Raw genomic sequence first — 16,544 nt, 5'->3', positions numbered from 1 at the left:
AAGTTTAAAAAAGTGCATTTAAAGCTTTAAGGCAGGGAAACAATTTCACAGACAAAAAGATTACAAAACCATAAAATGATTTATTTTCAAATGGTTATTTTACTGCAAACATTCTCACAGATTCTACTTTGTAGCAAAAATGAGAGGAGGAAATGCAGCAAACAAATATTTGTTGTTTCAGCTTTTTTTGAATCCATCTTTTACTAGTTTTACAATGTTTACATTAACATATTTAATACATTTACAACTTATGTGTTTAAATATACTCCACGACCATTTACTGCCACTGCAAATGATAAATTAACGGTGTAATGTTCAAGAAACTGACAAGAAAGATTCAGTTTGAACCAGATGTTGTAGTGACTGCGTTTTGGTTTTGTCCGGCAGATCATTAATTTATTCGTGATTGGTGAATTGATTCCTACACCTTGACGTCCTCGGGCTTCTCGGACAGACTCCGCCCGCAGCACTTGATGTCCTTGAGCTCCATCTTGGTGATGTAGAGAAGAGGCTCCAGGCTGCTGCTCAGGTCCATGAGGGCGAACACGCTGGTGCTGATCTGGCAGCGGTACGCCACCAACGTGTAGTACGCCACAAAGGGCATGAGCGCCACAGGAGGCAGGTAGTTGACCACGATGATGACCAGGATGATCAGCACGGTCTTAAAGGCCCTCTTCTTCACTGGGTGCATCACCTCCTTCCCCGCCACGGAGCGGCGCAGCACCCAGATGATCGAGATGTTGCAGAAGACCATGACTGCGAAGGCGAAGAGGATGACCCCGCTGAAGATGCCGCTGGCCTTCACCACATCCAGGAGGCTTTTGGCGACGCCGTAAGCCAGCGTGAAACCCCAGACCACCACAGAGATGCCGATGCGGATCTTGTTGTCCCGGATACCAGTGAACAGCACTGGGTGGACCACAGCGATGTAGCGGTCGAGGCAAATGCACACCTGGGGAAGCAGAACAGTGAAGGAGTGAGATGTTACTCATTCAGAGGCAATTGTGGTATTTTTCAATCTGGGCTCTGAGTGTGTGAATGAATGGTACTTTCAGATTCAGTCCGGTAGCTCGTCTCCACGGCAGCATTGGCTGTTATCTTATCTTATAGGGCAACTGCAACAGTCCAGCCGAGACACGTGTGAGGTTACCAGACTCTAAGCTGAGACCCAGACAAGCCATGGACTGTCGCAGTTGCCCCATAAGATTCCATTGCTGTGTCACAGCTGCCGACGGAGCCGATCTGGACCAATTCCACCAGTTTATTTTGTACCATTCATTTACACACACATCAAAAAACAAAGGGCCCAGGCAGAAAATACTGGAATTCTACTTTAATTTATTTTTAAATATCCATACATGAAATTCTTTACTTTTTCTTTCATTAAAATATTGAATGGAAGTGAATCCCCGAACAATAACGGTGTCAGTGACTCTGTCTTTAAATCTCACAGGGAGATAAACAGACGAATTACTTAATTACTCATTAAATTATGAATATTATTATTTATTTACTTAATTTTAAGAGCTTTATTAAATCTAAAATAGCAATAGAAATTGATGTCGTACATAAATACAATATATACACTTATGCCTTCTTTTTAAACTCTGAAGTTTTGGGAACAATTACTCACCAAAAAGAGCGGCGCTATATCTTTGACCCCGTAAGTGAATCTCTGAAAGAACCAGATATTACTGTCCCCCAGCAGCAGGCGGTTGACCATATCTATGGGGGTCATCAGGCAGAAGAAGGCGTCCAGGACGGCCAGGTTAAAGATGAAGATGTCCGAGGTGGTGGCGTCGCTCTTCTTCGAGAGGATCTGCCAGATGACCAGGATGTTACAGGGCGCCCCCACGAACAGGTTCAAAATCTTGACCACGAAGTAGAACACGTAGCCGTAAGGGGCCACTGAACACATGTGGTACTGGTACCATGGTGGAGGTCCAAGGGGGGCGCCAGGGGTGGTGGAGTTGACGTAGACGTTGCTGGTGGGACTCAACGTGGAGTTGAACATTGTCGGCTGAGGCAGGGAGAAGAGGCTGGAATGAAAAGACAGAAGATGGAATAATATTTCTGACCCTTACAAAAAACCTAATTTCCTCTTCTTACCTCAACAGGGTTCACGGTGTCCTGCAGTCCGACTGAGCTGCACCATGTGGAGACCTTCTGCATGTGGCACCAGACCATCAGGACCAGTGGCTTTTAAAGGTCCACCCACTGGGACCGAGGCCTCTTTCGGATCGGACCAGTCTGAGAGATAACAGGTATCAATATTGTGTCTGACCTGAACTACGATTGGACAGTTGTGTTAAATAGAGCCGCTCAGACGTCTTCAGTGATTGGACGGTTCGGTTGGCATCGCTCCCGTGTAGAAGTAGAAGTTAAAGATGCCACTTGGGTAAATGTTAGTGACTTAATTGCCTCAGTCTCTGAGTAAATAAAAGAATGTCTTTGCCTGCAGGACGTCAGTAATTGCTAAACAACCTGCCTGCACAACATTTACAGTAATTGCTTTTGTGCAAAGACTACGACGTGTCTCGTGCACAAAGTCGTTTTCTGAGTTGCTGAGTTACAAAGACATTTATTGTATATTTTCCCGTGGACACCTGCTGAATTTACTTTTTTTTCTTATTTACGCTAAATGCCAGGGTGTAAAAGAGTAAGCTGATCCCAGGTCTGATCCTATGGGTGCTTTATCTACAGCAGCCCTGCAGCCGAGCACTGATGCAACTGTTCAGTAAACAGCTGATGCAAGGTAAGCCGAGTGTACATGAGAAATCTAATGCAAGGTGTTACTAACGTGCCCCGACTGTGTTCAGGGTTGAGAGAGAAAAACCCTGACGGGGGGGGGGGGCACGCGCTCGCAAAGTCAAGACAAACACCCGGGTTCACACAAGGTGTCGTCGGTTTGGCACTTTTCAGCCAACACATTTTACCCACCAGCATGTTCCTGGTCATATGATCCCACTTGGACTATTACGTACAAAACACCACACGACTATGGCATGTGGTCTAGTTGACACTTATAAATAAATAGAAGATAATGATATAAAGAGATGTCAGGTCAGGTCATGTTGTAAGTCTGTAATAAAAAATATAAACAAGGTAAGAAGTGAATATCCAGCTTCAAGCAGAATGTAGCAGGCAAATGAATTAAAACGGATCAATGACGACATTCAATAGATTATTGTGGTTAAATCTGTGGTTTGTGATTTTTATCTCCCGGCTCTTTGGTGTTTGTTCAGTTAAAACGAGAGCGACAGTCAGAAGCTCTTCTGTTTGTGTCAAGTTGACATTGTTGGTTATACAGGATGTGAGGATGCAGCTCATGTCCAGGGATTAGTTAAATTCGGTGGTGTCACAATATGCAGACGATGCTGTCCTCGTGCACCGGGTCTAAAAACACACACAACTTTGAATTTACATAGATCAATCCACAAATAGGCGAGTCATTGAGAAAAGGTTTCTGTCAGGTGCTTGTCTGCGTCTGAACTGATCTCATCTCTGCCCGGTGAACAACGCCACGGTTTGTAAAAGGTACGGTGATTGTAAATGTTGCTATGGCGGAAGGTGTTTTTATTTACTTGAACGTTAAATGTTTCTTTTCAGTTAAATGCACGGGTTCATGAAACTTACACTTAAGATAAGAGAAAGATCCTTCAAAAGGGAAATTTGCTGTGTTGCAGCTGCAAAGAGGACAATCAAAAAGAAATAGACGTCAGTAAAAGTAATAAATAAGCAAACATGCAATATAAATGCAAGGTAATACAAAAAATATACAAAAAAGTACATGACTGTATCTTAAAAAACATTAACCAGATATCTTTGATCACATCTGGATGATAACCTACAAATAACTATAATAAAAAGGGCAGAACATCGATGCTTCTGCTTAATTTAAATTATACACAAGTGACTTCTGCAAAAGAAATTGTGTCACTTTAATTATAGAAGAAAATAATTTAAGAATTTTCAAAAATGGCCTCTTCTTATTTCCCTTTGTTGCATCATGCTTTATCAAAAATAATAAAAAATCATATTGGGTTCTTTGTCGTCTGGCTTTTGCCTTTCAGTTGTTTTATTTTCTAAATAAATGCAAAAAATACATTCGTTGCAATGATTCAGACTAAAAGATAAAAGATGTGAACATGTGTTTTAGAGGAAAGAAGCTCGGATCATCTGGAGCTACAAGAAGAGGTGTTAAAACTTTCTGTTCAAAGGAAGTGGTTCTTCCACAAATGTTTATACGCCCAAAATGATTGTTAGTAATAATCTGATATACTTTCTTCGACCCTCCTGACAAGCTCGGGGACAATTCATTAAAAACATTCATTCTTTAAATTGAAGATCCCAGTTTCTTAGAATATGACTAAATGTCGTGATGATGCACCAGATATTTAATTATCTCCACCTGCTGCAGAGTCGTGGGTTTGAAAATGTTGAGTCTTAAAACTGAAGATCTGGAAAAACTCCTGATCCAGAATAAATGTGTGTTTCTGACATTACGATGTAAACTTACCTGATTTTACCTGCTTCTTAAAGACGCGTCAAAGGAAACAACTGGAAAGGTTGGTGTTAGAGAAGTGGGTTTGTTGCCATGACGCTGGACTGAATTCCCAGAATCCTCCGATGCAGAGTCAGAGTCAACACAGACTGTGGTTCGACCGGACAGCTCACACGCCACCGTGTCATTCGATCAAATGAGCGGCCGAGCTTCTCCGAAACATCATGCATACTCAAAGAGACAAGAAAAACACTGTAAAACTCAACCACACAGAATAAACTCTGAGCTAAAATAACAATAATGATTTGAATGTGAGGCATCAAAGTGAATTTGCATCGAGTTAAACACCTGGTACAAGAACAATAATCTGATGTTTGCAGGGACTCGTCACGATGTTTGAATCTTTGGGAGAAAAAATAGAATAGTACAACGTGAGGGAACTTCAGGAGGAAACAAGTATTCAAACAACATTACAACAAAATCTACTACACAACAAAACCAAGAGGTCGGAATAGATTCTAAAAAATACTTTCTGTCAGTTTCTCCTCACCTCAGCCTAAGGAGGTTATGTTTTCACCCGTCTGTTTGTTTGTTTAGATAATAACCACGAAACCTGGGTGGATGGAGGCCGAGTGGATCAGGTAACATCCCATAATTCCAAGATTTCTTCACTTTCTTGAACTTTGTGAGCAGTTTTCAACATTTCCCTCTTCTGGCTAAAGTCTAAGCATTTCCTTGTTGATGCATCAAGCAGACAAGGTTGTGTGGTTTTAATTTTGTTTTTCTGTTCCGACAACATTCATTCTTTAGACTCTGAAGCTAAATCCGACAATTAGGTTCCAACAAAAAAACAATAAAAGAGTGAAAAGAGGCTGAAAAGTTGTGGATCTGTGGGTTTGTCAGTGCAAGTGATGGAATTTGCATCTTTCGTTATAAACAATCAAATTTCTCAATGTATGTGAACGTTTTTTCTTCTCAGTGTTGAACCACAGCCTGTTTATAAAGATGGACAACATGTCAGCTCCTTAAAGGTGAAGCCAAAACATCTCGCCACTCAACCCTGGCTCCTCCATGTTAGCATGTGGGACCACACTAAAGTACACATTGAAGCAAGGTTTCTCAAAGATGGCTTCGTCGTTTTAGCTTCTAGTTTTCATCACATGTTCGAATGCATTTTTAGATACGTTTGGTTGAAATGAGCTATTTGATGCTGTAAAACGGGTGAAATGATCGACAGCTGAGATTGGCACAGTGCGTGTAATTGGCTCCACGATCACGTCTGCAGTCAACACAAGATGGCAGCTCCTGTCTCCAAGATATTTTGGCTTAATTTTTCCAAACTCGACCTCAAAACACGAGCAGATGCTGTATGTTACCTGAACGTGGAGCATTTAGAACGAAACACGCGGCGATCACCTTCATTACGTGATGAAGTTCTGCGTGTTGTAAACGCTCCGCTTTGTTTTATTTTACAGATATTCAACTGAGAAATTCAACTCAACCTCAATTATGACAAACGTCACCGGTAACGAAACCTTGGACTTCCGGCTGAGACTGTACAACGAGATCTTAAACTGCTACCTTCCCACGGTAATCATAGTGCCTCCATTCGCAATGCCGGCCAACGCTCTGGTCATATTCCTCCTGCTGTTCAAACCTGGCATCTGCTGCACCTCCGAGATCTTCACCCTCCAGCTGGCGATATTTGACATGTTCTTCTGCTTAATAATCATCACTGAGTACATCCAGTTCGTGTGGTATCCATCCATGGAGTCGGCCAACTTCGTAGCTTGGAGTTTGAATCAAGCGGGAGGGCCGCTCCTGCTCTGCCTCTTGAGTTTGGACAGCTACGTCGCAGTCTGCCATCCGCTGGTCTTCCTCCGGCTCAAGGATCCCAGACTGAGGCTGTCCATGTGCTTCGTGGTGAACGTCGTCACAGCTTCCTGTTGCCTGCTGATGAAGTTCTCCAGACCCCTCAGGTGGAAGGTGATATCGGTGCTCCTGTGTTGTGCCATCGCGATCATCTCCACCTGCAGCGTACTGATTCTCAGGTCCCTCAGCCAGACAGGGCCCGGCAGGAAGGAGCTCCATCCTATGAAGAAGCGCGCATTCAAAATAGTGCTCACTTCCTTTGTGCTGGTCATCGTCCACTACTCCCCTTCGACCTTGGAATACCTGCTGAGGTTGTGTGATCCCACTCTTTTTGGTCCCTACTCGGCCTTCACCAGTGTGACCTACATAGTTCTGTCTTTGAGCAGCGTCACTCAGCCGCTGTGTTATCTCACGCGCACCAAGAAGCTGCCGTGTCGCCGCGGCTCTGCTGCCGAGACCAAGACTGTCGCCACGGTTTAGAGACGTTCGTGAACCACAGAGATAAATTCAAGAGCTCGGAAATAGTGCATAGTGCATACAGCTGCTTTATTTTGGATTCAGAGTAATCACACACTTCCCTCTGCCAATCAGGCTGTGTTTTCAACTGCGTTTGTTAGTTCACAGGATTACGCAAAAAAACCCCACAGCGGATTACCATGATATTTTGAGGAGGGGGGGGGGGGGGGGACATGACACGAGGAAGATCCCGTTAGATTTTGGAAGCAGATCTGAGTCACTGGGCGGATCTTTGCAGTGATCTTAGCTGCGGTGCACACACGGGCGCACAAAGGTCGTATGCCACCTGCAGACGATGAGGTCTGACTATCGCTCATCAAGTTAGAGATGTCTTACGTTATCTTGAGAGGTGTAACAATATTTTGTTGATCTTTATGAAACTGTCGCAGGACAAATTAAAAAAACAGTTTGCCGCCACATTGGAGATAATTAATGGGCGACGCGGCTTTGTCATGGAGCAATGGGGCGTTAGCCTTGGCAGAGGTTTGTAGCATTTTCATCAGCGTTTGTTTGTTAGTTAGCAAGATTACGTAATATCATGTAACCGATTTTCCTGAACTTTTGTAGATGGATGGGGCTTAAATCAAGAGAGAACCTTGTTTGGAGCAGGTGCAGATTATCGGGCAGATTAAGTTTTCTTCCCACTTTCTTTAACTGTGTTTTAAGATAAATACATAATTTAGGTTATTGGACCACTTTCTTTTTCATTTATAATTTCTACTAAAAGAACTTGACATGTTTCTGATTGTTCGGCCTTGGTGGAGGTATGAGATCTTCTAGTTACTTCTGAGAATATTCAAAAGTTGAAATAAGTAGTTAGTTTCTGCATGTGTGTAAATGCTTGTTTGCAAACCTGAAATTTGATTCTTAAATTTGTGAAACTGGTAATATCTGTGATAAGGACTCGATATAAAAAAAGGAAGCTACTCAACAGTGATTGTACGTCCACAACAACATTCATTATGTTGTCTTTGTTTGTGAATCTGTTTCTGTAATGAGCATGTGCAGGATTGGAAAACATAACTTTTAAAACAATAAATGCAATAACAAACTACATATGTTTCAATGTTTTTATTTAATAAATCATACAAACATCCCAGTTTGTCTTACAAATAGGATTTGTAGTCAAATAGAGAACACGTCAGGCAGTATCTGAGAAACGATATAGTTCAATTTAAAGAGAGAAAACTATTGTTAGAAAAGTAAATGAATCATTCCAGTTACTTTTAGGATTTCTATGAACATCAGATGTGTAAATATAAAAAAAAGATGAAGTTAATTGACTCTGATAAACACTTTGTTCTCTATGTTGTTCATATGGCTTTAAACACAAAGGTCACGCAGTTCTCATTTTGTGTTCAGGGAACAGACACAGCATCACGACTGAAGAGGCTGTTCAACAGCTGAAAACACATGAAAATACATGAAACGATGTGTTGAACAAAACACATTCAATATGATTTTCATCTCAACAGCCAATCAACTCAATTCAGTGTCAAATAAAAGTGCCTCCGAATCATAATTCATGGTTACACATAATCCAAACATCTAGAAACTGTTTGGAAATACAAACACCAGTTTAGACACGAAATGCAATGTGTGACAATTATTAATTCATGTTACCAGCACAGATTACATCAATGTTTTGTCCAGTAAAGTTTCATCCTCGCCGAGGTATTCTCAGTTGGCAGTTTATTAGGTACACCTCGTACTCTACTGAGGGTTGTCATGTCTGTGTTGAGACAGTTTCTGAGGTGTGGAACAGAGAGTAGAGTGTTATTACACTGCATTCAAATAAGTGTACCTTATAAACTGCCAGTTAATACTGTAACTAACACACAACTCCTGATACTGGGGTGTAATTCTCCTTTGTCTTGATCCAAATCATAACTCTCTCTCTCAACTGTTTCTGTTTTTCTACATCTCATTTTACGACTAATCTAAATTTGAATTGTGGAAATCAGAGAGAGAGAGAGAGATCCTGGATTTTACCTGGAATAAGAACAAGTGTCAAATATTTTCTACACCAAACGAAACATACATGAACATGAAATGGTTGTGATCCTGACGTGCGCGCTGCTAAGTGCAGTTTTGTCATTGTATGAGCGGAGGAGATTTTCAATGTGTAAACTTTAACGATTATACACTCAAATAATAATTAAACTGAATCATTGAGCCGAACACATGAATTCAGACATGAATATTTTCATTATACAAATAAATAACACCTTTCTCTCCTGGTTGCGTCGCTCATTCAAAACTAAAAGTTTCACGTACAAGGAAGCGGGAACGCTGACGTCACAGAGTCAACGCGACTCCGCTCGAGGACGTTTCGAAAAAGAGGTTTTCAAGTATTCAAGTACCAGCAGTAAATCACTGAGCTGAAACTCACACAGAAAACAGAGAAAGTAAATGTTTTAAGCTGCATATTTAACCTTTCGTAGGAATATTAGATTCAATTGAACTTACAAGTAACAAACGATGCTGAGGAGCAGACATCCGGCGCTGCCTTGTGTTTACAGGACGTTTAGTCACAACATCAGCGACACTCAGAAGAACGTAAGGTCAAACATAATCAGACAACAGGGGATTTACACACCTGACTGAGAACTTCACAATAAAATATGAAGTATTGACCTTTGACCTGCACGGATTCATTATTTAGTTGATAAACAAAAGCACATTAATCAACTCAAAATGTGAGATTTAATACTTTTCTTTACGTACACGACAGTAAACTGAATAACTTTGCATTTCAGACTGTTGGTCCAACATAATAAATAAATCTGGAGACGTCACCAAGGGATGTGGGGGAATTTGAATTGCATTTTAAACTGAAGACTTATTTATTAAACAGCACAGAAAATAATTGTTATTATTTTGTTATTCAAGTCACTTCCTCACGAATGTGGGAGAAGCTCTGAGGTGCATGATTGCAAACATTAGTTCACAACGAGTAAAAGTCAGTGACTGAACAACTCATATGTTAACGTACCACTGAGGACTGTTTAACATCCAGCTGCTCCACTGCACTTTGTAAAGAAACGTGTTTTCACTGCGTTTTTCTCCGGTGGGATTGTGAAGCAGGAAATATCTGATCAATAGTAAATAATAATTAATAACAGCAAGAGTTAAAAACATTATTTTGTGGCACGCTCATAAGTCCGACAGCATAAAGCTCCCGAAGGGTTTTTACTAGGTAGATATTTGGTTTTTAGAAATATAATCAACACGTCATTATGTACAATTTACTCAAAGACAAGTGTGCACTTCAACTTTTGCATAAAAAAACCCCTCCTGTGATCTGTCACTTCAACATTAAGCAGTTTCAAACCACAGCGAACCTGCCGACACACACAAGTTCCATTCATCAACATCAAACACGTTTCAGTAGCATAAGCATGGATTTGACTTTCTGTTCTAAAAGCGACATTTCAAAAGTCCTTCCTGATATGTTTTAACGAGACCCGGTGCTGCAGCCAGCCGGCCTCACGTGGACGCCATCTTCCCGTGCACGCGGAAGCGGTACAGACACGTGTATTCCACATGACCCCAGTTACTGAGGACACGCAGCTCCACAAATCTGTAAACCTCCTCACTGGGCTTCTGGTGCCGGAGCACAGGAGAGAAGAGGAGAATGGAGAGAGAGAGAGAGAGAGAGAGAGAGAGAGAGAGAGAGAGAGAGAGAGAGAGAGAGAGGAAAGATGTTAAATTAAAGGGTAAAAGAGACATCATAGTGCATTCTGACATTCAAACAGTTTTCATCTATGTCATCAGATTCTGGTCTAATCTTGTTACATAGAACAGGAAGTAGTTAGGTCATGTTTTGACCTTTTGGTAAATATGGTGTCTTTGTCTATTTACGGTTCTTTCACATCTTCCTTGTTTGGTCTGAACTTTTCACTCAAGCTTTAACCTAATTTTCAGGTGTGAAGAGTTCCTCAGACCAACGGAGCCAGATGTGGTCCGACCAGAAGAGGAGGTCTGGGTCCGGAACAAACAAAACCATTTGCAGTTTGAAATCTTTGTTTGGATAGTTCAGACATTCGGACCAATTTGGGGGAAGTTGACAAAACATTAAACCAAAGAAGAAGAAAGAGAAGTGGCTCGCAGGATTGTTTGTCGTCTGCACCTCCGATGATTTAATGTTTGAAGGACGTTAATTTAGCTGATAGTAATAATATCATGATTTTTACAGTGGCAGCAAAATTAACGAATGGAACAAGACCACAAACTAACCAGATTTTTAAAGACATAAACCTTGGCTCAAGCTTCTTTAGATGAGATAGTGTGAACTCACAAGCAGCTGAAACGTCTGCGTCGACTCTCCTTCCTCATCGTAGGTGAAAGTCCCCAACAGAGTTCCTTCCTCGGTGTCGTCTGTCGCTCCCTGGGAGACAAATTACAGCCTCACTTTAGGTGACTCCCTCAGTTTTCCACTTAAGGTTAAATCACAGAACATCTGCAGGGCCTGGAACAATGAATGACAACAAGCGACTCACGTAGACTTCAAAGTCTTTGGGCGCGGAGTCGATGCGGCCGGTGGGGGAGTTGCAGCGCGGGAGGTGGTCCAGTGTCACATGGGTGATCCTCACAGGGTGAGACAGAGAGATGACAAGAACCCCCTGGACACCGTGAAAGGCCCAACATTTCCCCGGGAGCAGCACTGGGTTACCCTGTAGAGGGAGGGAGGGAGGGAGGTTAATATCTCGTCACTTCAAAGAAAATGCGAGTGTTACACCTAAAAAGAAAGTAAAAGTAAGTTCCAGGTGACAGCGTCAGTGGAATATAAGTTGAAATGTGAACGACCCCACAGAAGATTTAAAGCAAACAGAGAGGTGAGGTTTGATTTGACCTGAATGACAGTGCGTGGGCTTTCTGACGGATACCACAGGGGGAAACCAAACAGGGACACACACGCTGAACGGATTCGATACGTCTCCGAACACCTGGTGCTGATCACGCTGGCACCTACACACAGACACACAAAGTGGAAACCGGTCGTTAGTGTGAATGCTGAGGAATCTGTGAAGAAGTATAGTGACAGTGACATGGAGATGTTCCCGACCTTGAGTTTCCAGGGCAAAGTCGGCCATTTTGTCAGCCATGGGACGTCCTAAGTCAGCGTCGCTCCCTTTGTCACCAAGTCTGAGGACGTCCTGCTCCTGAGACACAGTCACACACAGAACATCATAAACATCTAGAGCCCATTAGTAGTCTCAGATCCGGAGTCTCTCTCCACCCACCTTGATGCGGTCGGTGAGCCACTTCTCCATGGCCTGTTGCAGCTCTGGGGTCAGATGGTCCTGGACGGGGGCAACGGTGGTTTCAGGACAAGGGGCTGGGGGAGGCGTGAGCTGGATGGAGGACAACTCCTGGGAGAGCTACAAGAAAGAGGCCGTCACATCTTAGTGTCACAACCTCAAGGAAACATGGCAGCAGGTTGGATTTCTGCGGACCTCTCTGGCCGCACTGTTACCTTGGAATTCTCAGCCTCCACAGCTTGGATCCTGAGGCTGAGGCCGGCAGCAGCAGACCGACTGTCCGTCTGATACTCCACCATCTTCCTGCCCAGGCCGGCGACTTCCTGCTTCAGACGCAGCCGAGTGTCCGAGTCCACAGTGTCGAGACTGGCTTTGATACCCTGCATGTCCAGATTCATCCGCTCCTTCATCTGAGGGAGGAAGATGTCGCACCAAACTTGAATTGGTTCTTCTCTGACTGATACAACGTCCTTGTTTCATGGTTCATGTGTTCAGTAGTTCACAGATAAAGACACAACCTCCTTGGCAGAGGTAAAAAAACATCATGCAAAAATCTGCGTGTTCTCCCTCATCACCACTGGATGTCACTGTGGTACATCTTAATTCTAATCTTGTCCACTGTGACCTCACCAGGTGAAGACGTCCCACCGCCCACAGAGCAAAGAACAAATGAACGAGAGAAGACACAGGAACGACGGAGAGAGAAACAAATAAAAACACAGACAGATTGTCTCACCTGGGAGAAAAGCTGCTCCTGCTTCAGCAGCAGCTCGGCCTGCAAACAGACACAAAATGAAGTTAAGTATCAGAATTGACCCTTTTTCTTTTCCTAGAAATAGATGTCGATTGAGTCTCTGTCTATCTATGTGTTGATTTGTATTTTGAGGCTGGTTTACATGCTGCTAAAAAAACAGTTTTGGTAAAGTTGGAAAAGTTAAAACACTTTAACTGATGATCTGCTTCTCACCAAAAGATTCTGCATCTTGGCTTCTACAGCAGCAGAAACAACAGCTGGATCCTGGAGGAACAAAAAGACACTGAACTTTCATCCCAACTTAACAGTTTGTCATAAGGAACTCGATGTTCTTTACAGTTGTTCTCCAGAATTTTGTGCTGCATTATGGTTTTACAGACAGACACACAAAATGAGTGAGATGCAGGTGAGTCCTACCACCACAGGTGCATGAGGCATGGTACTGGGTTGAGGAGCAGGAGGAGCAGGAGGAGCAGGAGGAGGAGGAGTGGCAGTGATAACAGGTCGACTCTCTGGTTTAGTCTGTGACGGGGTCTTTGCGACACTCATGTGGGAGATGAAAGAGGTCAACAAGGGGAAGAGGAACCAAAAACCTGGAGAGAACAGGAGGCACGGGGCCTTAAGAACAGTCCTGAGGAACATCAACCATCACACCGGGGTGGGGGTGCACAGTGTGGTTCAAAACACATAATGCCACCTATGCAAAACAACTTCCTGGTGAACTACTACTAATCTAAGATGTCTTCAGTTAAAATTATTGTTTGGAATTTCATTCATCTCCCTACAAAAATCATTTTTAAAACTCTACACGTCCGAGGGGATGACGAGTCGTCTTGAATCTTGTAAAATGCATATGTCACTTACATAGAAGCACGAGGAGGAGGAGGAGGATGAGGAGGAGGAACAGAACACAAGCCTTCTTCACGCGACGGGTGAACCAAGTGTTTGCTGTGGGGACGAGAAGAAATGTTGAATTACAGGGATTTTAATAATCTGGAGCTGAGACTTGTGCAACGACTGTGAAACACACAATGAGACAGCTGTACGTATGCAGACACGTGGCAGCGTGAACACATGCAGCACCATTCGACTTAAGGAAACCAGTGGAACAAGCACCAGCATTAATGTACACATGGAGGAAACACAAAGACAAACTTTAACACATCCACCCACAACGTACCTCCAGCTGTCAGAGCCTTCACTTTGGACTGAGCTGCGACAGCCGTCAATGAGGCCGAGTCTGCAAAGGAAGAAACGAATCAATGAGATTATTATGTCATCAGGTCAGACACATTAAAAACACATCATTACATGTTCGTTCTCACCCATCAGACTAAAGAAGGCACTGGTGATTCTGGTCCTGTATCCGGGGGTGGGAGCCCCACTCATTCTAACAGAGCTGCTGGGGGCAACGAGGGGCCTCTTGTAAATACCCTCGGAGGACGAGTAGCCTGAGCTGTCCACTGCGCTCTGAATAAGCTCCTTGTGGTTGGGCCTCAGGTGTAATCCAGGCCTGGTGGAGCTGTAAAGTCCAGCGTACAGGCTCTTCTCTGGAGGCACTGAGGGGCAGCAGGTGGGGGTCTGACTCCGGGATGATGACGGGGTCAGGGCCGGCCGAGGGGTGGCTGCGGGGAAGACGTAGGGCTCCGTCCTCATGATTGCCTGGGGCTGGCTGCTCGAGGGAGAAGGACTCGGGCCTGAGAGACGAGGACGAGGAGAAAGAAAAGCTTTGAATAATGTGTTTTTATTCGATTGTGCAACTTTCTAGTAATTCTGAGGCTCTCATAGCATCTCGAGAACTATTATCAGCTTCATAATTTTTACGTGTAATGTTAAGGGCCCAAAGAAGTGCAGTGTCAAATCTATTTAGAAAAGTAATTCATTCAATATCACAATGACAGGTTTCTTACAGACTTTGAAATAGGGCTGGGACAAAAGACTATTTTAATAATTTCTCAATTAATTTTTTAATTCAATTATTAATCACTTGATCCAGTTGTTTCCAAAGTTGGGTGCTAGCAACACCAGGGGGTCATAAGTTAATTGCGATGCCAGATATTTAACTGGATCGACAGAAAGAAAAAAAAAAATATGTTAAACTTATGGTCACTTTATCTTTACGTCTTCAAGCCTCTAAACATTAGTCTCATTTTAAAAATGATTCTCATTCATGTTGAACTGGTCACAACCAGTAAATGTACTTTATACAGCCAGAGATTAATGGGACAAGTAGACACATGAGTTTTCTGGACAGGCTTTTTCTGAACTGTCCCTGAATGATCCCAACCAAGTTTCATTCATGCTATTATTACTATCGTTTCTTTTGTTTTGACAGGAAATGATCTCAGCATTACTCTGAAGCAAAGGGGAAGTTGTAATTTAGTATTTACCATCACACTGGTCTGCAGTGGCGGGCGACTCATGGCTGGGTGAACTAGTATTGCTGTTGGCTCTGCTGGAGGTACGAGGGCTGGCCTTGCGGGTCCCTGCCTTCTTCTTGAAAACCCTTGGACAAGAAAAGACAAAAGAGAAAAATGGTGATTCAGATGAACCTTAACATCACAGTTGGTAAACACACACACAGTTACATACTTGACAGGGTTTTCACGGTAGGAGATGTTTGTCACGCTGCTTGAGTCAGAGTCTTCATCTGAGTTGTAGTAGCCACCGGACAACAGGCGAGAACTCCTACGAGACATGACTGAGAGACACAGAGAGAAAAACAAGGAGATAATAAATGCACGTTCAATACATTTTTCCAAAGATGGTTTCTGTCATCTGTTGTTGTTACCACACTGATGTATGTACAACACGTGTCTCCTAGGTTTGGTTTGAATTAAATATCTAATGCTATAAGGCAGTGGCAGTATTAGCAGCAGTTCAAAGTGGTACCAGTTAAAAGGAGTAGTAGCAGATGATGCAGTGGTATTAGTGATACTAACAGTTTAAATTTCTGACAGATGCTCTCTTGGGTTAATCTGTAATCCAGACTAATCTACGGGAGCCGTCCTGCCGCTCCAACACTCACTGGCACCCACAGAGCAGAAATTAAAAAACATCTAGAAGCATCTGAAGCTTACAGACCGAAGAGAGACACTGTTAACATGCTACGACACATTCAGAGAACAGACGTACGCAAAACACTACAGCAGATTGAAAACACACAGATTAATGCATTAGAAGACGAATCTGGAGGTGATATCACCGTTAAACAGACGGTGACGTGGATGACGAGAGCAGTGACGACCTCATTCTTTACTTCCTGATGGCGTCTGTTAGAAAGTGACCAGTTTAACGTTTCAGACACGCTGCCATCACAACGGTTATGTAACGGGGCGTCTTAATCTGAGCGATCTGATTGGTCACGGGTGTGTTCTTATGGGCGCAGGTCATTAGCATAAACCACAGCTCAGGAGTTTAACTACTTGTGTTGAAGTTTCATGTTCATATCTGTTTGTTTTATGTTTTAATTAGAGGAAAATCTATGAAGGCATCATTTACTTTTGTAATAAGTAACAGGGAGATTTATCACAGTGTCAGCGTTTCCAAAATAAATGTTCATAAACCCTCCAAGATCTGCTTTACCTAAAATTACAGTAAACAGGTGCTTGTATCTAATCCATGTTCATATAAC

General features: G+C 42.9%; 3 protein-coding genes across 3 annotated transcripts; 1 reads left to right on the top strand and 2 right to left on the bottom strand.

The window, feature by feature from the left end:
* Nucleotides 1-139: 139 nt before the first annotated feature.
* LOC117759472 (hydroxycarboxylic acid receptor 2-like) lies at nt 140-2,221 on the bottom strand. Its single transcript, XM_034581604.1, has 3 exons — nt 2,110-2,221; nt 1,634-2,039; nt 140-952 (listed from the first exon to the last, which is right to left on the bottom strand). Exons 2-3 carry the CDS (start codon nt 2,012-2,014, stop codon nt 422-424), a joined length of 912 nt encoding a protein of 303 aa, XP_034437495.1. The 5' UTR covers nt 2,015-2,039; nt 2,110-2,221; the 3' UTR covers nt 140-421.
* LOC117759489 (olfactory receptor 10P1-like) lies at nt 2,163-6,903 on the top strand. Its single transcript, XM_034581631.1, has 3 exons — nt 2,163-2,264; nt 2,649-2,755; nt 5,980-6,903. The coding sequence occupies exon 3, from the start codon at nt 6,014-6,016 to the stop codon at nt 6,854-6,856; it is 843 nt and encodes a 280-aa protein (XP_034437522.1). The 5' UTR covers nt 2,163-2,264; nt 2,649-2,755; nt 5,980-6,013; the 3' UTR covers nt 6,857-6,903.
* Nucleotides 6,904-7,948: 1,045 nt separating this feature from the next.
* si:dkey-92f12.2 lies at nt 7,949-16,134 on the bottom strand. Its single transcript, XM_034581386.1, has 16 exons — nt 16,116-16,134; nt 15,503-15,611; nt 15,301-15,416; nt 14,236-14,607; nt 14,091-14,150; nt 13,775-13,858; nt 13,328-13,503; nt 13,124-13,174; nt 12,893-12,931; nt 12,372-12,566; nt 12,139-12,276; nt 11,961-12,057; nt 11,748-11,863; nt 11,395-11,568; nt 11,193-11,282; nt 7,949-10,498 (listed from the first exon to the last, which is right to left on the bottom strand). The coding sequence occupies exons 2-16, from the start codon at nt 15,607-15,609 to the stop codon at nt 10,382-10,384; spliced, it is 1,932 nt and encodes a 643-aa protein (XP_034437277.1). The 5' UTR covers nt 15,610-15,611; nt 16,116-16,134; the 3' UTR covers nt 7,949-10,381.
* Nucleotides 16,135-16,544: the final 410 nt, after the last annotated feature.

This window comes from Hippoglossus hippoglossus, chromosome 1 (genome assembly GCF_009819705.1).
Source record: "Hippoglossus hippoglossus isolate fHipHip1 chromosome 1, fHipHip1.pri, whole genome shotgun sequence".
Taxonomy (NCBI): Eukaryota; Metazoa; Chordata; class Actinopteri; order Pleuronectiformes; family Pleuronectidae; genus Hippoglossus; species Hippoglossus hippoglossus.
This window is presented reverse-complemented; position numbering and strand designations above follow the sequence as displayed.

Bases quoted from the DNA above. Each gene is read 5' to 3' on its own strand.
- LOC117759472 (XM_034581604.1), bottom strand. From the start codon at position 2,014: ATGTTCAACTCCACGTTGAGTCCCACCAGCAACGTCTACGTCAACTCC. The intron at 953-1,633 runs GTGAGTAATTGT...CTGCTTCCCCAG, and splicing joins ATATAGCGCCGCTCTTTTTG to GTGTGCATTTGCCTCGACCG.
- LOC117759489 (XM_034581631.1), top strand. From the start codon at position 6,014: ATGACAAACGTCACCGGTAACGAAACCTTGGACTTCCGGCTGAGACTG.
- si:dkey-92f12.2 (XM_034581386.1), bottom strand. From the start codon at position 15,609: ATGTCTCGTAGGAGTTCTCGCCTGTTGTCCGGTGGCTACTACAACTCA. The intron at 12,058-12,138 runs GTGGGTGGAGAG...ACTGTGTCTCAG, and splicing joins GGCTCACCGACCGCATCAAG to GAGCAGGACGTCCTCAGACT. The intron at 10,499-11,192 runs GTGAGTTCACAC...CTCCGGCACCAG, and splicing joins CGCAGACGTTTCAGCTGCTT to AAGCCCAGTGAGGAGGTTTA.